At 33.5% G+C, this 22317-nt stretch overlaps 1 protein-coding gene across 1 annotated transcript; it reads left to right on the forward strand.

Annotated features, from left to right (window-relative positions):
* Window positions 1-6716: 6716 nt before the first annotated feature.
* On the forward strand, window positions 6717-20541 carry LOC139871852 (187-kDa microtubule-associated protein AIR9). The gene is made up of 38 exons (XM_071859604.1): window positions 6717-6825; window positions 8023-8796; window positions 8905-8976; window positions 9109-9174; window positions 9377-9448; window positions 9526-9591; window positions 9687-9749; window positions 9827-9892; window positions 10033-10132; window positions 10475-10576; window positions 11092-11327; window positions 11412-11526; window positions 11711-11831; window positions 11931-12106; window positions 12830-12965; window positions 13092-13192; window positions 13351-13398; window positions 13654-13835; window positions 13915-14032; window positions 14158-14285; window positions 15163-15331; window positions 15417-15535; window positions 15633-15801; window positions 15911-15995; window positions 16107-16180; window positions 16286-16405; window positions 16543-16738; window positions 16808-16929; window positions 17030-17237; window positions 17353-17426; window positions 17841-17979; window positions 18117-18295; window positions 18383-18538; window positions 19006-19137; window positions 19302-19360; window positions 19472-19504; window positions 19871-20002; window positions 20127-20541. The coding sequence occupies exons 2-38, from the start codon at window positions 8044-8046 to the stop codon at window positions 20301-20303; spliced, it is 5064 nt and encodes a 1687-aa protein (XP_071715705.1). The 5' UTR covers window positions 6717-6825; window positions 8023-8043; the 3' UTR covers window positions 20304-20541.
* Window positions 20542-22317: the final 1776 nt, after the last annotated feature.

Below are 22317 nucleotides of genomic sequence, written 5' to 3' on the forward strand. Positions count from 1 at the left end.
TTTCGCGACACTTCTGGGCTGTTTAGTGACAGTTATGGATTGTTTAGCGACAGTTCTGAGCTATTTAGCGACACTTTCTGGGGCTGAAAATACAGCAGTTCGGGGCTGATTTCGGGGCTGTACGGGGCTGATTTCTGTTGGGGTTTGCGAGACACAGTTTTGACACAAATTCCAAAAATTAATAATATTATGTTTTCCCCAATCAACTAACATCCAAAATCGTTAGTACATCACAAATGAGGAAAAACATAACATACTCCAAAGACTAATAAACAAACAAATTTTTAAACAAGCATATCATACAATGATATTTATATATGATTCAAACAAAGTTTTGGTAATGAGATTTTACCAAAATGATCCTAGTTCCACCTAGAATATCCGTACCTTATTCCAATAACAATAATTGCAAAGACGGAAGAACCACCAAAGAACGCGATCACCTACACGAATCTAACACATACAAAAGTATGATCATAAAACACATTCAAGAAGGAAGTATGTAATATTCTATAATTTATTATATGATCATATAAGTATGTGTTTATTCTTATTATTACAAAGTTATAAGATTGCTTAAAAATCCATTATTTTCATTGTATTTTAACCACCAAGATATGAAATATTAACACAAGTTTTACATGATTTTTATGTGGTTATAGTTCATTATTCTATAGCTTATATAATGATCATATACTCTTAATAATGTAGACCAAAAGATAGAACACATTACCTTAATACATGAACTCCATGACAAGCATGTTTCTCCACAAAAAAGAATCAAATTCTTAACAAATCAGAAAGAAAAGTATGGATGGATTTTAGTATTGGAAAGAGGTAGGAGAAATAGCGTATGATCTCTGGCAACAGATCATCACTGCAAATGTGTACGGAAAAGGGGAATTACTGGATCGACTTGATGTAAATGAAATCACCTTCTTATGGTGTCTTCTAAACTCCACCAAAGTAAAGTTTGCATACTTCATGGCATCAAGAATGCAACATGCAGCTCAACATTCTCATATGTCACTTCCGTATGGTCTCCATCTGACCAAACTATTCACATATGTTGGAATGACATCTCCATTTCACCATTCCATTCAAGTCTCCTCATATCCAGTATGCAGAGCCTCAACGAAGTAGATTCAAGAACCTCCTCTTGAAAATCCACCTAACTCCTGTTCTCTTCCGACGCAAGGACAAAACAGTGTGATTCATGGAAACATTTTAAAACTTGGTCGAAGATTGTCCCGACTTGAAGACAAGGACAAGGGTCACTCCTCTCATCCTGATAATTGAACTTTTCTGACTTTCATGTAAAAAAAATCTCACTTGAGAGATGTACTACATGAATTAACTACGTTTCTTGCTTGCTATGAATAAAATGTGTGCTTCTAATGTTTTAATAAATATTTTCCAACATGCACAATTTAAGGGGGAGTTTTGCTCTAAGGGCGAGCATAGTTCTAGGGGGAGCTAACCTTTTTGCTTCGACAAAAGGGGGAGAAAGATGGATACAGATGATTGTTAACACTTGCGTATTTATAGCAAACTGTCTCTCATCACTTGTATGTTTGTCATCATCAAAAAGGAGGAGAATGTTGGTTGAATGTTGGTTAATGAACTAAACGACAAAGTTAAATATGATGATTAACCAAATAATATGTTTTGATGATAACACATACATATGCATAAGTGATGACCGACATCTATAAAACTTAAGAATATACATTTTCAAATGTAACTTAAGTGTGGTGAAAGGTCTTCTAATAAAAGGCCATTATTTCAAAGTTTAATGGTGATTAAAACTAAGTTATTAGTAGGTTATAATGAAATGGTATTCAAAGGTCTCTTGATGAATCTAGACTTGTTAATATGCAAGGTTAGAGCATACATTTCATACATTATATATAGTTGTTTTGACTTATAATAAAAGAATCCAAAGTTGAACTTATAGATTATAAAGTAAATTAACTAAAAGTACATGATTTATTATCTAATTAAGCATGTGACAACATAATAAATATTTAACTTATGATAATTGTTAAACAAACTTAGGATAAAATTAATCATATTAAACTTATGATAAGATGTAATCTTTACTTATAAATTATTATCCATCCCAAAACATATGTCTTAGATATTATTAAAATTGTAGTTTAATTTTATGGGGTATTGCACTTTAATTATAGAATACTCAATTTCAAAATTAATGTCAAATATAAGATCATAAGTTATTGATATGTTGTAATTGAAAATCAAATTAATTTCTCTAATTACACCGTAAAGATATCTTATATTTATTTACTTATAACAACTCACAATTTATATATGTATTTCCTATTTACAACAAGTCAGTACATCACCACCTAACGGTATATGAAACCTTGATGTTTTAAATTTTTATGATTAATAATCATTTTTTAATTGTTCGACAAAATCGATGTGTGTTCTTAAGTCAAAATATTGATATGTCATTCATTTATCGGTTATTTACTTATACACAAATTGAGATTCTTATAATTATTGACACCCAGAAAATAATTTTTGTCCTCGTGTGATACACAATACAAGATATATTTCAGCTGCTTTGAGGTCGGCACGTCTATTTTCTTTCAATAAATATGATCTTTTTTTAAGATTGTAAGTAAAATTTAATTAAGGGAAAATCATCTCAAAAGATAATATAAAAGCAAAATTTTTAATAAAGAGTATCATTTTTCAGTTTGCTCAAAAAGTAACATGACATTAATTTGGTGCAAAGAAAATATTAAGATTTGAAGAAAAAAAAATTAAAAGTAATATTTATCCACATGTGCGTTCACATAGGCGCCACATCATCGAATTTAATGAGACGGCACCACATCATCAACTACTCCGATGACATGTCGCCAGAAAATTGACTTTTTAGCCGAAAAAATTGTCGAATTTTTTTTTGTCCGGAAAAATCGATGACGTGGTACCGGAAAATTTGATGACGTGGCGTTACCTCTCATATTCGATGGTGTGATGCCTATGTGGATGCAAATGTGAATGAATATTATTTTTATTGATTTTTTTCCAAATTATAATCCATTTTTCACCGAATTGTAATCATGTCACCTTTTTAATCAAAGTAAAAGTGATATTCTTTTTATTGTGAAATTTTGACTTTTATGTTATCTATTTAAGCAATTTTCCGTTAAATTAACACAACATACAAATTAATAATTAATTTCCATTAAATTGTACTTACATTATATGTTGTGTTAATTAAACTGCATCCCGATGACTCAACGAGCTATTAAAATGGACTCGAAGTTATACTTTATTGCAATTGTCTGAAATTTATAAACTTCATAGAGAATTTGTAAAGATTAAAGCTATGAATAGGTTGGAGGAATAATTAGTGGTGCTTTCGGCTATGATAAAAGTTGTTATTGCTCATCTTGGTACCATCATGTTAATTAAGGTAACATTCGGTATTTGTAAAGGTACAATAAAGTTGTATGTAATTTGTGAAGATTGCTGATGTATATTTTGTTTTCAACGTCCTTGCATCACATGAGCTTCAAAATTAAAAAAAATATATGTCTTCATTAATGATGATAATATTTCAATGCACTCAAAACATATTGGATGCTTCTATTCATGATTATTAACTAAGCTTAAATTGATGTGACTCACTGAGAAACCTGTACGTGACTTAGAGCTAATATCGTTTACATATTTCCTTTAATATGGTGGAATTGAAGCTTTGTTAGATTAAAAAACTCTTTGACTTTGTACATAATTTATATTGAAGAAAATTTTGACCTATCGAATTTGAATTTCCTTTGTATGTAGATTTGAAGATGATTTTTTTTATTGTTTGACGAAAATAGTAGGTAATTGAAGCTAAAGCTTATAGGTAGAAGTAGTTGTAATTTATTTTTGATGATTAAACTTATTATTTATGTTTGACAAAATAGCTATAATTAAAAGCTTATAGTTGTAATATGAGTAGAAAGAACAACAAAATGTGGCAAACAAGTATAAATAGGATATTTATGTAACTTATCATTTGTAAACTAGAAGGTTATATCTTTTTTTTTTTTTGTTTTCTTATCTTTTTTTTCTAACCTCTAAACTTCATATCCAAACTAGCGCGGAGCTTGAGCGGATTATTTGGGGGGCAAAAATTATGTAAGTGTAAATTGTATGGTAAAAGAATAAGTTGTTGTTTTTTCTTTCATGGTATATGAGAATGCATGTATTTAGATGTATGCAGCCTAACAAGACTACGTGCCTACTTAAGATCGTTTATGATTTTTCCCAGCACTATAACTCTTGCCAAGTAAATTATTGATAGATCAAATCATGCGAGCCTTCACCAAATTAACTATAACTTTTTACACTCATACTTTCGTTTTTAATTGATTTAAAATTTCAGTGTTAGAAATTTTACAACTTCTTAAGTTTTAAATACTTGCCTAAATTTTATAGGAGTCGAAGACCCCATCCAAGCCCAAATAATCTCCTTGTTGACTGTTTTGTGTAGCTCTTATGCTTTGTGTACTCTTTCCTGTTTCAATGGTATGTTAGTTTTGTTGCCTTTCAAAAAAAAAAAAAAAAAAGCCTAAATAATCTCTGTCCCTAATTCAAACAATACTACACAATACTCCACTACTTTATGAAAACAATAAGTTAAAATTTTACTAAAGTAGTCACTAAACACATCATATGAAGAGTTTCTAAAGCTATATTCTAAAGTAGCGTACACCATCGGCACGTGGAAGAGTTTCTAATTTACACAAAGCTAATGCATATGTAAGTGTGTACATCAGTACATGCATACCACTCGTCATTTACAATATTCAATTGCACTCAAACATTCATGTTATATATATATATATATATATATATATATATATATATACATATATGGGCAGGATCAATGGGGAAGTAAACAATCGGGGGGAAGCGGGGGGAAGCAATTTTTTTTTCTTCCGTTTTTTTGGAATTTTTTTTCCGGCATCAAGATCACACGAAAATATGAACATTTAGAAGAGACACTTCGTGATGAATGTTATTATTTAGGCGGGAAAATGATCGACAAAAATAACATTCAAGATAATATTGTTCGTGAAGAATATGAAGGTTTTTTTTTCCATGTTTTGTGAAGTAAAATTTAGCCCGATTTAGAGTTTAGGGTTTAGGGTTTGGTGTTTTGGGTTTATTCCATAAACTCAAAACACCAAACCCTAAACCCTAAACCCTAAACTCTAAACCGTTCGTATTAAAAACTCAATCTAAATCCTAAATCTAAACCCTAAATTTAAACCCTAAACCCTAAATTTCTAAACTCTAATATCTAAACCCTATAAACCCTAATATCTAAACCCTAATATCTAAACCCCAATAGCTAAAACCTCAACATACGCTCGAAAAACACGATAATTGTTATATATTACTTCTTCGAGCGTTTTCCCGCCAAATAAAAACATTTATCACAAAGTGTCTCTACTAAATGTTCATATTTTCATCTCATCTATAATGTTCGTGAACAAAGTTTTTTTCAAAAAACGAAAAAAAAAAAGTTTTTGCTTCCCACCGCTTCCTCCCGATTGGTTACTTCCCTCTTGATCCTACCCCTATATATATATATATATATATATATATATATATATATATATATATATATATATATATATATATATATATATATATATATATATATATATTTTATTTTGTTAAAAAGATGAATTAATTAAAATGATGTAGACTAAAATGTGTAACTTCATACATGCATATCAACATTCATTATATATTATACGTAGTATAACTTTTGTATTTTATTACTGTAATTTAATTTACTTATTTCATTACTGTAATTTTATTTACTTGAATATATCATTACAAATATTTTCAACATAATTTGGCTTTGTGTATAAAATGTAGTGAACATCAACATTTTATTATACAGTAATTTATAATTTAAGTATTTTATTAAACGATACAAATTAAAGTATTTGAATGGATTTCAAAACTTTCGAGAAAACTCTCGTTAGATTGAGACCAATGGTTGATAAATTCTTGCTCGTTCGATGATCATGACTGACTTCTCTTATTGCTCGTAGCTTCGTGTTCTTTTCTTGGCGATCTTCTTCATTAATCTACTGTTTAATCTCAACTATTGTAAATATGTAATGTAAAGTATGACCTCGCATGTTCTTATTGTACTGATGTTTCCTTTTAATAATAAATTTTCTTTGCATTTAAAAGAAAAGAATAATCTTAAAACAATTTTACATATATAATTCATAATTATTTCCCTCATTTATACATGGTGTAATAATAATAATAAATTATAATAATGCTATCAAACTAAGCATCATTTTGTAATATGATTCTATAAATAATATTGATATCAAGTTTCTAACAACCAATAAAATTAATAAATTCCTAAGGAAAAATTGATTTTATATTAGTAGATACTTTATACTCCAATTATCTATACCAAAACATTTGACTAATAACAGCAACATAATAAACAAATAACATTACTGTGTCAGCAAAATAATTAATAATTAAAATTAATTAATTAAATGTGTGTATTATATGCCGCGCGCCAAAACAAAACATGTTGGAAATATTTGGCTTATTTTCCCCCCATTCAAGCCTCCCGTCACTATCACTTTCCTCAATCATATTCATCATCCAATACCCTTTTTTAATCATAATAATTTCATTTACAAATTTACAATTTAATAATTAAAATAAAGCCCTAAATTATACTGAGTACAATGTTTGTTCAACTGTAATCACTGACCAGGTCTGCTTCACCAGATCTGTACTGATATCTTGGTACTCTCTTAGTCTCAGCTACCAACATTTCTCATTTATTCATACTTACACCTTTTTGATCAAAAAGGTTTTTGTATGTGTTCAATTTAGTGGTAATTTAAGACTTTTTATGTATAAAGACTGTATTTTTACTTGTAATTCCATTATTTAATGCCCATTTAGGTTTGCAATTATTGAACCCTTATTTTGTTTTAACTTTTTCGGTCAAGAATTAGTGTATTTTTCTCATTGAATGTTTTTATATGTTCCTTGTAGTGATTATTGTATTAAAGTTCTAATCTTTATGTGTTTGAATTGTGTTTTGACTTCTAATTCACACACCCACTATCTCTTTTGGGTTGGAGGTATCAAACACTCTGTTTTCTTTAACCTTTTTGATGAAAAAATGTGGTGAATTTCTAATTGAATGCGATTTATGTTGTTGTATTGATTAACGTTCTAAAGGTTTAATCTTTATGTATATATATAAATTGTGTAATTATTTGTAATGTAATTCATACACTAAATTGCTCTTTTTAGGTTTGCAATTATCAAACGCACATTCTTCTTTAATGTTTTGTCAAGAATTAATATTTTTTTTTTTCTTTCATGGAATGTTGTTTATGCTTTAATGCTTTTTTTTTTTTTTTTTTTTTTTTCAATTATTAAACCCACCTTTTACTTTGACCTTTTTTGGTCAAGAATCAGCATCTTTTTTTTCTTCATGGAATGTTGCTTATGCTTTTTTGAAGTGATTAGCGCTCTGAACCATTAATCTTCATGTAATTGAATTGTGTTTTGCCTGTAATATATACACCCATTGTTCTCTTAGGTATGCGGGTATCAAACCCACAATTTACTGACCTTTTAGTCAATATTAGCACAGTTATTTTATAGATTGCTTTTATGTTCATTGTAGTGACATATATAATTTGTAGCCTTTTATTTCTTCATTATATGGATTTTTATTTTTACCTATTATGTTCAGAAATTAGTGATCTTTATATGGATTTTAGTTTTTACTTGCCATTTCTTCTCAAGCTGTCGCTTTAGGAGTGCAGGAACCAAACCTGCATATATTTACTTTTACCAGCTGTTGGCTCGAGAATTACTAAATTAGCATAGTTAGTTGTAAATCACTTTTAATTCTCATTGCACTGATTAACTAATGTTTGTTGTCATAATAATTGATCTATCATTTTCTATTTAACCTTCTAGGTTTGTTAATTTAAGAGTGAAATGGAAGAGGGGGAGGGATCGGTAGACAAGGTCCCGACTTCCGATACAAAGGCACAGTCTTCAGCTGAAAGTGTCAAAGCAACAAGACGTGTTACTAAACCGTCTGTTTCATCATCGTTAAAAGCCTCGAGTTCTACTACTGCACCCACTCTGAAGAAGATAGAATCCAAGACTGTTTCTGACGCGGTCAAAGTCAAACCGACTCTTAGAAAACCGAATTTAGATCAAAGCAATACTACTTCCAATGCTATAAGAAGAAATAGCACCGGGAGCGTACAAGACAAACAAGTCCCGGTGAAAAAAACAATCAGCAGTGTTAGTTCGACAAAAGAGCCAATGCGTCGATCTCTTCCGGAACCTCGCAGAAGCTCGCTACCTTCGCCAGCTGGCAAACCTTCGGTTCGTGCCAGCTCATCGGAGACTAAGTCAGTCACTACGTCTCCTGTTGTTCGAACTCCTAAAACTGTAGGAAGTAGTGTTAAACCGTCTTCATCGCTTACATCATCATCAAGAGTTTCTTCAACTTCTATAGACAGCACGGGAAGCAGTACGTTGAGGAAGTCAATTTCGAAGCTAACTTCCTCAACAGCTCGATCCTCTGCAGTTTCTAGTGGATCGAAATCGGGATCTTTATCATCTTCCCGAGAAAGAACGTCCACATCATCAAGTCAAAGGAAAGCAACAACTGCTGATGTCAGAGTATCTCGTCTAATCATGCTTCCGCACGTTGAGACCAAAGTCGGTGATGACGTGGTATAGTTTTGCCACCTCCCCCATCTACAAATGATTTTATAAGTTTATTTTTTTCAAAACATTTTTAACATCCAAATGTAGTTTTACTTACTTTTTTGTTCATATCAGAGATTGGATCTTAGGGGTCACCGAATTCGCAGTCTGAAAGCTCATGGGTTGAACTTGTCTCCTAATTTAGAGGTAAGCTATTAATCTTGATTTCGATATACTCCGTTCGTTACTAGCTTGTTGTTTTTAGTACTATACTATCAAAATAAACTGTTGATTTTCGTATTTATTAAGAAGCCTATGAGTGATATTCTTTTGTGACAGTTTGTTTATCTCAGAGACAACCTATTATCTTCGTTAGACGGCATTGAAATACTAAAGCGGGTGAAGGTCTGTATACATTCTCACCCCTCTTTTTTTTCTTTCTTTTTTTTGGCATTTGCTTTATATAAATTTCGGTAAGGCAAATTATGCTAATATGCTTATTAGTCCTTTATAAAAAGATATTCTTTTTTTTCTTATATCTAACCTTAGTGCGATTGTGTATGTTTCACTACTGAATTTTGGTATATGAATTGTGGTATATTTGTAGGTTCTTGATTTGAGTTTTAATGATTTTAAAGGGCTTGATTTTGAACCACTTGAAGCCTGCAAAGCCTTGCAGGTAACTTTTTCACGTTGTTATCTGGCCACAAATAGTTAACTGATTTAACCAGAATTTAAATTATAAAACTTGTGTAGCAACTATACCTTGCCGGGAATCAAATTACATCACTTACGACGCTCCCCGTACTTCCAAGTTTGGAGGTAAAACATTTGTCTATTCCTCATCATATTGATGTCTGCTTTATTAATATTTTATTGAAAGCCTATTTTTTTTTGTTTTTTTTTTTTGTTTCAAGTTCCTCTCGGTTGCACAGAATAAGTTGAAGTCTCTTTCGATGGCAAGTCAGCCAAGATTACAGGTTTATTTCATCCTCTGGTTATTTGTTTTATATGTGGCGTTATTCGTGTTATTCTTTGACCTTTTAGTTCCTTACAGGTATTAGCTGCCAGCAAGAATAAAGTATCAACATTGAAAGGTTTTCCTTTTTTACCAGCACTCGAGGCAAGTTCATTTTTATAGTTTTATTATTATTATTACGGAGTATTTTTTTTTTTGGCTACTATTATAAGCTAATTAAGAATGTACTTAACGCAAACATGGTTAAAGGTTACTTGATATATCTGTATTGTTGTATTCTGCAGCATTTACGGTTAGAGGAGAATCCTATACTTGAAATGGCTCATGTAGAAGCAGCTTCTATTTTGCTTGTTGGTCCAACACTTAAAAAGTTCAACGATAGAGGTATTTGTTATCATATCTGAATACCTTTAGCATATACCGTATTTTTACAAAATTGTCATGATTTACAATTGTATAATATCTCTCGTTTTTCATTTGTTCTTCATATTTGCCGTCAACATTTATCTTTTATTTAATTTTGCGTTAGAGGAATGCTACAGTTACAAATAGTTTACAATCAAAAGATTGCAAAATGATATGGCATGTTAAATGGACCAATTACACTTACTATTTTAATTCTCTTCACTTTTTTTCATAATAATTATATGGCATATCTTTTCATTTTCAATCTAAAGTTTCTGACAATTGTCCACTAACATGCATGCTCAACATAAATTTTGCTAGATCTTTCTCCTAAAGAAATCACACTTTCGAAACATTATCCTGCACACGCAGCAATTTGCATTGCAGAAGGTTGGGAGCTTTCAAGCTCGAAACAAGCCGTAGGTGAGTTAAAATAATTTAATTTGGTTTGTTTAATACTTCCATCAACGAGATATTCCATGTTTGTCATTGTGGCAAAAGTCTGCCGTTACAGCCGACTAGTCAGTTTGGTGACTAGTCCGACCCGTTACGCTAAAAAACGCTTACAAAGTCAGGTCAAAGTTGGGCTGAGTCGGTCAAAGTTTTAATATGCTTTAAAATAAGTTTTTGTACACTATGTTTATGTTTGAAATATATGTGTGATATATATACGTGTTTAGTATATTTATTACCATAAGTCAACTTCGACTACTCCCGGACTACTGACGGACTCCTCTCCGTCTGGCGACTTTTCCAACCTCGATCTTTATATACACTTTTGGAATCCAAATTGAGAAACTGCGTTCGTTTAGGTTCTCTGATTAATCAACATTTTTAATGCTCTTTGATAGATGTATTATTTAACTAATGTATTATAATAATTATCTAACGATGAAACTAGCCTAAGACTGATAATGATCCATCTAATACTTGAACAGAGTCAACGTTTAATTTTCTGGTCGAACAATGGAAAGACCAATTCCCCGCTGGTTACATGTTAAAGGAAGCCTCAATCGATCAACCATCTGAAGAAGATGCTTGTAACTGCCACTTCATTTTTACCAAAGATAGTATCATAAACAATGATGATGCAGAATTAATTCTGAATTATCAATGGTTCATTGGAAACACGACTCTTTCGAACTTTACCGCAATCACCGATGCTACTAGTGAGGTAATCATTTTGATTGATTTGCTTCTTAATGATGTAATTTGCTAAGTACAATAACATTTAAAGTTGTGAACCATGTTTGGTAAGGTTTACTGGCCAAAACATGATGATGTGGGCAAGTTTTTGAAGGTGGAGTGTACACCTGTACTCGGAGATACCGTTTACTCTCCTATTTTTGCTATTTCTTCTCGAGTTTCGCCAGGTACTTAATCATTTTTTTTATTTTTGTTGTTGTTGTTCTGTTATATTGGGTTGTTAACCTCGGTCTGTGGTTGGTTGTTTGCTCATATTCTTTACTCAAAATGTTGACTAAAGTTTGAACCCGCATCTTAAATTTGACCAAGATTGTGTATGTAAAAAATATATTATTTAACCTAATATTCTAGGAACTAGATGCCCAAAGGTCTTGAAGCTTGAAGTACGTGGAGAACTAGTGGAAGGAAATACAATTACAGGCCATCAAGAGGTTGCATGGTGTGGTGCGACCCCATCAAAAAGCATTTCTAGGTGATTCGTTTTTCATTGACCGCCGTTTGACTTATGTATCATGGGCTTCAATTGTATCGTTACATTTACTAACACCAGTTTATATATCTCAATGGCTAGTTGGTTAAGGAGAAAATGGAACAGCAGTCCAGTAGTGATCGTCGGTGCAGAAAATGAGGAATATGAATTGAGTCTAGAAGACGTTGATTCGTGTTTGGTGTATATGTACACTCCTGTAACCGAAGAAGGAACTAAAGGAGAGCCTCAATATGCAATCACAGATTATATAAAACCCGGTGAGTAATTTTACGTTTTATTTGTAAACAATTCAGAGAAATGCGTGTGACATGCAATCAATGTTAGTTTTCTTTATGCCTGGCAAACGGGCCAGGTTGGGTCGGTTTGGGTAACGGGTCAAAATGGTTTTGGGTTGAAATGGGTCATAGGTCAAACGGGTCAATTTTTAAACGGGTCAAAATGGGTCAGGTTGGGTTGGTTTGGGTAACGGGTCAAAACGGGTCACAGGTCAATTGGATCAAATGGGTTACATCGCTTTTTTTACATTTATTACATTATTACATTATTTTAGTTATTATTATTTATTATATATACATGAGAAATATTAATATACATAATATAAATGATATAACAATGAATGCTTTCATAAATTTTTTAAGGATGAAACTTTTTATGTTCGACCCATTTGACCCATTCACAAAACCCATTTGACCTATTTCTATTTATTGAACTTTGAGTATTTATACCCATTAGACCCGTTCCTTCATTTTTTGTATAGGACTTAATAGGATGGAGAGAAACTCATTTGAATCTTTTTTTAAGTTTTGATTCACATTGTTAGGCCTAATTTTTTTCAAGACCCAACTGACCCAAAAGCTTGACCCATTTGACCCGAATTTGAGTGTTTGGGTCTCAATTGCCAGATATAGTTTTCTTATACAAGTTCTTTCTTGTATTAGTTTTTGTTTAATTTAGTGACGTAAGGTTTTCCGTATTTGCAGCTCCTCCGTCCGTTAACAACGTGCAAATAATCGGAGACATTGTTGAAGGAAATACTATTAGTGGGGTGGGCGTGTACTTTGGAGGAAAAGAAGGACCAAGCAAGTTTGAATGGTTACGTGAGAATAGAGATACTCCGTTTGTTTCTCTTACTTTACTCTTTTTTTTTTTGTTGTTTTTTAACCATTTTATCATAATTTTTTTAATTTCTTGGACAATTAGCTTTTCTATTTCAAATTCCTATCTGTTATATTGCTTTGACAGAGACTTCGATTTGGTGCTAACTGGCACAACTGAGTATTGTTTGACCAAGGAAGATGTTGGTTCACGGTTGGCTTTTGTATATCTTCCTGTAAATTTTGAGGGTCAGTTTACTTAATTTTTATATTTCAGAGCAATTATAAGCTACTCTAACTACATATTGTCTAACCACTGGTTTTTTTTGTTTTTTTTTTAAATCAAATCCTTCTGTTAATATATTTATAATTTGTGATTAAATTTTTTTTTTTTACCGACTCTGCAGGCCAGGAAGGAAAATCTGCTTCAACAGTGTCATCAGTTGTGAAACGAGGTAATTTTATACTACTAACACTAGTTAAGAATCACTGAGTTTTTCAACAGTTCTTTGTTTTCGAACATATTCTATAACTAAAATTGATAATATATCATTTTAATTTATTTTTGTCAAAATATAATTAGTTATTACTAAATGAAGTGTCGAATGATCTTATTCAAACATATCGAATAATCCCTCTACATGAATAAATTACTTATGGTTTTGAGCCGAGTAAAATGAACAAACTATCCCCCGTGATTAAAATTTCAGCTCCACCGAAAGTAATTCACCTAAAGATAATCGGCGATTTAAAGGAAGGAAGTAAGGTTACAGTAACTGCTAACGTAACTGGAGCGGTAGAATCATTGAGTAGAGTTCAGTGGTTTAAAACGTTTTCCTCAATTCTTGATGGAGAAAATGGTCTCGAACCAGTAACGTCCAAATTCGCCAAGGTTAGTGTTCTATTCACGGGTGATTAATTATCCTTAATACGTTCTATTAACACTAGCTGAAAATCACGTTTTGTGTTAGGCGTTTCGCATACCTTTAGGAGCTGTTGGATGCTACATTGTTGCCAAGTTTACTCCGGTGAACACGGACGGTGACACTGGTGAACCAGCATATGTTATATCAGATAGATCTGTTGAAAGTAAGTCAAGTATACATGTTGTTTGTTGTATCGAAATTTATCCAAAATTTGTTGCACGTATCTAACTTTCAGTTATATAGCATATATCAGATGGCGTCTTAAACATCTTTGTTGGATTTTTGCAGCTCTTCCTCCGAATATAAATTTCTTATCGATAAGTGGTGATTACGTTGAAGGTGGAACACTGACAGCATCATATGGGTACATAGGGGGCCACGAAGGAAAGAGTATTTATAATTGGTATCTTCATGAGGTATCGTTGGTTTTTTTGATCTTTTAAAACAAGGGTTGGAAAAGTCGCAAGACGTGGACGAGTCGATCGGGACTTTGAAACGACTAGTTGGTCGAGTCGGGGACTAGTCATGTGTTGACTAACGTTGACTTTTTGTTATATATATTACGAGGGATGCTAGAATTACAAAAATTATACAAAATTAGTTTACAATGTTAGGTGTACCAATTATATTATAAGAGAGAAGTAAGTTAGAGCATAAAAGAAATTATATGATTGGTTCACACATTGTGCCATGTCATTTTGTACAAGTTTGTTTGTAGTCTTTTTGTAAGTCTAGCATTTTTTTATATATTACACACAAATATGTTAAACATAATATTTTCAAACGTAATTATTTTAAACATATGTATAGGACACAAAATCTAAGTAGAGCCGTCTCATTGTTTTTAAAGGCACTGTGCGAGACGTAAAGGTGGGCCCTATTATTTGGGCCCTTAGAAAAATCTTCAAGCTCCATCACTTAAAAGTTAATGAGACTTTCTGACTTGATATTGGTTTATCTGGTGGTTGAGGCCAAACAATAATAAACTATCTTTTAAGCTCATAATCTATAAACTAGCTAATAACAATTTGAATTCTTTGTTTGGATAGTATTTCACTACTCTATATTAATAAATGCTTTCTTTTTTAAAAAAAATTTGGCACCTCGAAAATTTTGGGCCATGTTCGGTTGCATACTTTGCAGATGCGCCGAAGACGCCTATGAATCCAAGTATACAAAGTATTAAAAGTCTGACTTAACTTTGACCAACCTTGACTTTGACTCACTCGGACCGACTTTGACAAAAAAAATTGATGTCATGTTGAGTGTTGCTTACCGGAAACTCATCTGTAGGTTGAGACTGACCCGGGAATCATGATACCGGAAGTTTGGGGCTGTCTTCAGTATAATGTCACCAAAGATGCCATAGGTAAATTTATCTCGTTTACTTGTACTCCGTTACGTGATGATGGGATTGTTGGGGAGTCAAGAACTTGCATGGGTCAAGAGCGTGTTCAGCCAGGTAATATAACGGCTGGTTAGTGTAGAATTTACGTGTTCGATCTCTCAAATTTTAATCTAATTTTGTAGTAATTATTTCTTATCAGGAAGCCCAAGATTGTTGTCTCTAAAAGTAGTTGGAAAGGCAGTCGAAGGCACTACATTATATGTTAACAAACAATACTGGGGTGGTGAAGAGGGAGTCTCTGTTTTCCGCTGGTTCAGGGTATATGTGTAATTTTAGCATTAAAGCCTTGAAGATATATTACGATACTTGATTATATTGTGTATCAAGGGAGATTAATAGGCAGTTTTACGTGCAGACGAACTCAGATGGTATGCAAATGGAAGTTGCAGAGGCTACAACATCATCATACATGCTTTCAGTTGATGATATTGGCTTATTTTTATCGGTTTCATGTGAACCTGTAAGAAAAGATTGGGCCCGTGGTCCTATTGTGTTATCTGAACAGATTGGACCTATATCTCCTGGTATTATACAAGATCTTCATTTTAGTATAAAATGATTAAATGGTTTTTATGATTTCTGTAGATTTCTTCGTAATTAATGAAGCAAACTTTGTAATCTCTTATATTTTAGGGCCACCAACTTGCCAATCGCTTGAGTTTAATGGCGCAATGGTTGAAGGAGGCATTTTGACCTTCACTGCATCTTATAGTGGAGGGTACAACATCGTTTACTTGTCTAATTGTTTTTTAACTGCATTTACTTGTCTATTATGGACGTTAAATTCTCATTGTATGAAAAAAAAAACTTACTCCGTTTATATTTTCAGGGTAAAAGGCGCTTGCTTATTTGAATGGTTTCGAGTTAAGGATAATGGTCTCAAGGAGAAAATACATGCTAGTGGTGAGTTTCAATATTTTTGTGCAGCTTTAAGAAGTACGGTTGACTATCTTGTTGACTAACTATACAAGTTTTATTTTATTTTTAATTTTTTTTTTTTTTTGGCAGACCATTTAGACTTGACCTTAAAGGATGTGGGAGGATGCATAGAGATTGTTTATACACCTGTGCGAGAAGACGGAGTTAAAGGGATCCCAAAGAGCATCGTATCGAGTCCAATTGCCCCGGGTGAGAAGATTACGCGTTTTAGATAATTTATAACCTTAATTTGTGGCATATTTATTGGATCATGTTACATCTCAAACTGAATGTGCATATCGTTCCCAAGGTTTTTGATATCTAAAATTTATTGATCTTTTCCGCAGCCGATCCTACGGGTGTAAAACTTAAAATTCCTGATTGTTGCGAAAACACGGTTGTGGTTCCTGTAAAATCGTACTTTGGTGGTCAAGAAGGGGATGGTAAGTATATTTGGTACAGAGCTTCCTATTTGCTTACTGCGTCAGATCTCATCGATATATCAGACGCTCGTGAGGGCGTCACTATATGCGGGAAAACGTTGTAAGTTTTGTTGACGTGATTCTGGTTCAATTTATTTTATGTCTGCTGGCTAATGTAATCTTTTTGCAGAACATACACTCCATTACTTGTAGATGTCGGGTCCTATTTAGCGTTGTTTTGGGTCCCGACTCGTGCAGATGGAAAATCTGGTGAACCGTTGGTGTCGGTTTGCAACAATCCAGTGAGTCCAGGTAGGCTCGTGTTACGTTAGCTCGTATTGCAGCGATGTTATTTTCATCTGTTGACCTAACCATGGTATAATTAAAATGTTTATTTAATATGGTGCTGTAGGTTTTCCAGTAGTTTCCAAAGTTAGCGTGAAGGCGTTGTCGTTAAGTAGTTATTCTGGTTATGGAGAATATTTTGGTGGTTATGAAGGATCCAGCATTTATAGCTGGTATAGAGAAACGAGTGAGGGAGCGACCGTTTTGATTGATGGTGCTAGCTCTAAAACATATGAAGTTACAGATTCAGATTACAACTGCAGATTGTTGTTTGGGTAATTAGTATACAAATAATAAAAAAATGCATAACCCACTAAACAAATAATGGAAATTCTATAATAAATTATCTTATAAGTATATATAAGAAATTATATCTTAATCTTTTTGAAGGTATACGCCAGTTCGTTCTGATTCAGTTGTTGGAGAGCTGAAAATGTCTGAACCAACTGATGTGATCCTCCCAGGTATGATATCATGTTGGTTGAATTATAACTGTGAGCATTATATATGTGTTTTATCCAAGGTTACTAAAATCGCTACTCAGGGAGTACTCGGTAACTCAGGGACTACTCGGATGTTGACAAAGTTCGGCTCTGACTGATTTTGACTGTGTTTTGACCAATTTTGACTATTCTTCAAGTAATTCCGAGTTTTGAACGATTTTACGAGTTTTGACCGGGTACTCACTGAGCACTCCCCGAGTTCCAAAAATCGAGTTCTCGCCGAGTAATTCCGAGTTCTGCAACACTGATTTTATCTTTAGTTTTCATTAGGACTTATTATATTAGTTTCACACATACATACATATCTGTATATGCATTCAACTACTATATGATACTATATTCAATTTTACAATTGAACATCATATCGGATTTCAGAGCTTCCAAGAATCGAAACACTTGCTCTTACTGGTAAACCAATTGAGGGAGAAGTACTGACTGCTATTGAAGTTATCCCAAAAAGTACAGCTCAGCAACACGTCTGGCAAAAGTACAAGAGCCATGTCAGATACCAGTGGTATGTTGTATACTTACGCTTATGTAGTTAATAGCATAATATATTTTTTATTTATACTATTTCCTTTATGTTTCTTTTGTGTTTGTTGTATACTTACGGTTTAGTACTCATCATCATAATAATATGTTAAATGACAGGTATGTTTCTTCTGAAATGGGAGACAAAGACTTTGAGCTAATACAATCACAATCTTCTTGTTCATATAAGTTGCGATTCGATGACATCGGTTGTCGCTTTAAATGCGAGTGCGTTGTCACAGATTCATTTGGAAGATGTAGCGAACCAGCATACGTTGAAACTACTCTTGTTTCTCCAGGTCTTGTAAACTTCCTATTAATAGTCTCGTTTCTCGAGGTAGAGAAAACATGTTTCAGATAAATAACATGTTTCCGTTTATTTTCAGGAATTCCTAAAATAGAAAAAATGGAAATTGAAGGTAGAGGCTATCATACCAACTTATACGTGATTCGTGGTAATTATAGTGGAGGAAAGGAAGGTAAAAGTAAGATCCAGTGGCTTAGATCAATGGTTGGCAGTCCAGATTTAATTTCTATTCCAGGTATGTTCTATCATACGTGTTAAATTCATACCTGGCAAATGGGTCGGGGTGGGTCGAGACCTGAACGGATCTGGGTCGAAACGGGGCATGGTTCGAACGGTTTAGATTGTTTAGACGGGTCAAATGTGTCGGGTCTAAATGGGTCAGGTTGGGTCGAGACCCATTTCTCAAAGTTTTTGAAAACTCGTAAAATCTCTTCATAGTAATATTTTTTGGACCTTTTAACTTTTAAGACTCGTTAAGACCCATTAAGGACCCATTGGACCTAATATATATTTGTCAGGCGAATATGGGTCTAAATGGGGCCCATTATCTAATTTTCTTGTGGACCCAATTGGTTAAATACCTAACCCAATCGACCCATTTTTCAAGCTATGGCCTATGGGTCTCAATCGCCTAGCACGGACTTGAATTACATATTCGTGTTTCAGTATTAAAGTTCTTTTGTTTTCTATTTTAAATTGAAGGTGAGACTGGAAGGATGTATGAAGCAAATGTGGATGATGTGGGCTATAGGCTGGTTGCTATATATACTCCTATAAGAGAAGATGGTGTTGAGGGATATCCGGTTTCTGCTTCAACTGAACCAATAACTGTTGGTAAGCCTTAGACCAATTCTATTTCCTAAAATTGTATTTTTACAAGTTTGAGTTGTTAAGGATTAAAAAATAAGTATTACATGTATTTACACATCATATGCAAATGGGTTGAAATTACCATGGCCCCTTGTTCTCCAACTATCTGACACTACATCTGTTTACAGAACCTGATGTTCATAAAGAAGTAAAGCAGAAGCTCGATCTTGGTTCCGTCAAGTTTGAGGTACAAATGTTCATGATAGAGTTTAGAATCTGAATTGATGACTTTTGCATTTGGTTTCGAAAGGGTATATTTGTACTTAACAAACTAACAACATTTTTGTTTTTTCAACAGGCATTATGTGATAAGGACAGATCTTCGAAAAAGGTGTCTTCTTTTTATTTTTGTTCATATTATCAATGTTGCAAAATTCGCTACTCGGGGAGTACTCGGTCGGATATTTTTAAGGAGTACTCGGAAACTCGGCAAGTACTCGGATGTTGACCAAGTTTGACTTTGACCTATTTTGACCAACTTTTGACCGATTTTCCGAGTAATCCCGAGTTTTGACCGAGTTTGGCTGAGCTTGACCGAGTACTTTTCAAGTACTCCCCGAGTCGCAAAAACCGAGTACTTGTCGAGTAATTCCGAGTTCTGCAACTATGCATATCAATGATACTTGCAAGGATGAATAGCTGTCAAATTGTTCTTTTGAACAAGAATCCTAACTTCTGTTTCCGTTTATTAATCAAGGTTCTTGGAACGGGTAGTCTTGAGAGAAGAGTATTGGAAGCTAATCGAAAAAGAGTGAAGGTTGTGAAGCCCGGTTCCAAAACTTCCTTCACAACAACCGAGCTTCGTGGGACCTACGCTCCTCCATTTCATGTATGTGATCCCGTTCAACGTTTACTACAACCCAACTATTTTCGTTAAAAAGATAATTATTAGTTGTGTCTATTTCATTGGAGATTATATTTATGATATATTTACATGGCATGAACTTTTGTAGGTGGAGATTTTTGGGAATGACCAACATCGGCTTAGGATTGTTGTGGACAGTGACAATGAAGTAGACTTGATGGTTCAAACGCGACACCTAAGAGATGTGATTGTACTTGTCATCCGAGGTTTTGCTCAGAAATTCAATAGTACATCCCTCAACTCCCTCCTCAAGATTGACGCATGATCCGGATCCAATCTTTGTACATTTGAGTCTACTGTTGATTATTGGCTTGGTTTCTTTGCACTGTCTAAACTCTTAAAAGTCTTTATCGATTGTTCCTTGCTAAATATCCCATTGAAACATAGAAAACAGTATATATATTTCCAATTATGAATTGGTATTGATGCTTGTAGGGTGCATATGGTTTTTGAATATATGTGTTTACCTATACATTTGGTTATGACTTCATTGTGATGTGATTAGATTGTTTGAAAGGTTATGCTTCATCTGTTTAGGTGTGATTATCATTTAATTACTATGCTTCATAAAGTGATCATCTGCTTAGCTACAATACCATTTTAACAAGGGATTATATATCTGGAGGTCACCCAAGTTTATCATTTTAAATTTTTATGCCACCCAAATTTAAAAATGATTTTGTAGGCTATCTAAATTTATCTTTTTGTGTTTACATGTCACCTATATTCCAAGATGATTTTGTATGTAATCCAAGTTCATGTGTTCGTTTAACGGTACCAAATCTGGCTAAATTCTCATTAGAAAAATGTAAAAAATAACATAAATAATCAAGTTTTTTTTACTTAACATTATTTATAATGACGATTAGTTCATACTAAATACATGAGTATTTGCGTTTTTTTTTAAATAGTTTTTCATAAAGAATTTTTAGTCAGATTTGATATATATGTAACTACACACGAATTTGGATGGCCTATGAATCATTTTCAAATATGAGTGACCTACAATTTGTGTTGTGCGTGGTACGGTTCCGGATCAAACTTGTTCGGTTCGGTTCCGTCCCGAATCCTAATTTGAAGCAAAAACATGGACCGAGGACCGGACCAAATATTATTGGTTCGGTTTGGTACGGTACGGTTCGAGTATTTTTGGTGTTTTTTTTTCGGTTTTGATCCGGTTCGGGCCGGACCGAAGACCGAAAATCCGTAAAATTATGGACCAAGGACCTGACTGAAAAAGTTCGGTTCGGTTCAAATCGGTTCAGTCTGGTACGGTCTTTGGTTCTTCCAATACCATGCACACCCCTACCTACAAAGACCAATAGTTAAACTTGCGTGGCCTACAAAACTATTTACAAATATGAGTGGCCTACAAACACAAAACAATAAGTTTTGGTGGCCTCCCGATATATAATCTCTTTTTTAATAATCAAATAAGACGTGATTATGGTTATTTGGCATCGTAATGTCAGTTTACATGTCTCAAAATGCAGACTTAGATGACCCTGAAATATCACTTTTCGATATAGATGACCCAACCACTAACACCGGTTAATTTTTGGACGTTAAGTCGACTCACATGTCAAGCACATGAGGGCAGTTTCATCCACAAATGTTTTAGTTTTTGGAGAATAACCACGGACTACACGTGATGATGTCTATAAATATTATAACCCGTTCCAAATCAATTACATTTTTTTTTGAACGGCAAGCTTGCATCAGTCCGGACCGAAGCCTAGTCATCATTTGCACACACACGCGCGTTCGGGCAGGAAACCCGAACCACACTCAGGGGATCCGACCCTTAAACCATCCCATACGGGGCAGACGGGCCGGACCTTAGTCCCGGAGCGGGTCGGTAAAACCTTCCCTTTGGGCCACCCTCAAGGAATTTCTTTCAAATAATATCCTTTGTAGGTGACGAGGCTCGAACCTGAGACCTCTAGCCCGGCGGGGGTTGTAGTGACCCGAACTTTTCCATGTTTATATATATTAATTGAGATTGATATTTACATGATTAAATGTTTCCAACATGTTAAGCAATCAAACTTGTTAAGACTTGATTAATTGAAATATGTTTCATATAGACAATTAACCACCCAAGTTGACCGGTGATTCACGAACGTTAAAACTTGTAAAAACTATATGATGACATATATATGGATATATATATATAGTTAACATGATACTATGATAAGTAAACATATCATTAAGTATATTAACAATGAACTACATATGTAAAAACAAGACTACTAACTTAATGATTTTTAAACGAGACA

This window comes from Rutidosis leptorrhynchoides, chromosome 1 (assembly GCF_046630445.1).
Source record: "Rutidosis leptorrhynchoides isolate AG116_Rl617_1_P2 chromosome 1, CSIRO_AGI_Rlap_v1, whole genome shotgun sequence".
Lineage (NCBI taxonomy): Eukaryota > Viridiplantae > Streptophyta > Magnoliopsida > Asterales > Asteraceae > Rutidosis > Rutidosis leptorrhynchoides.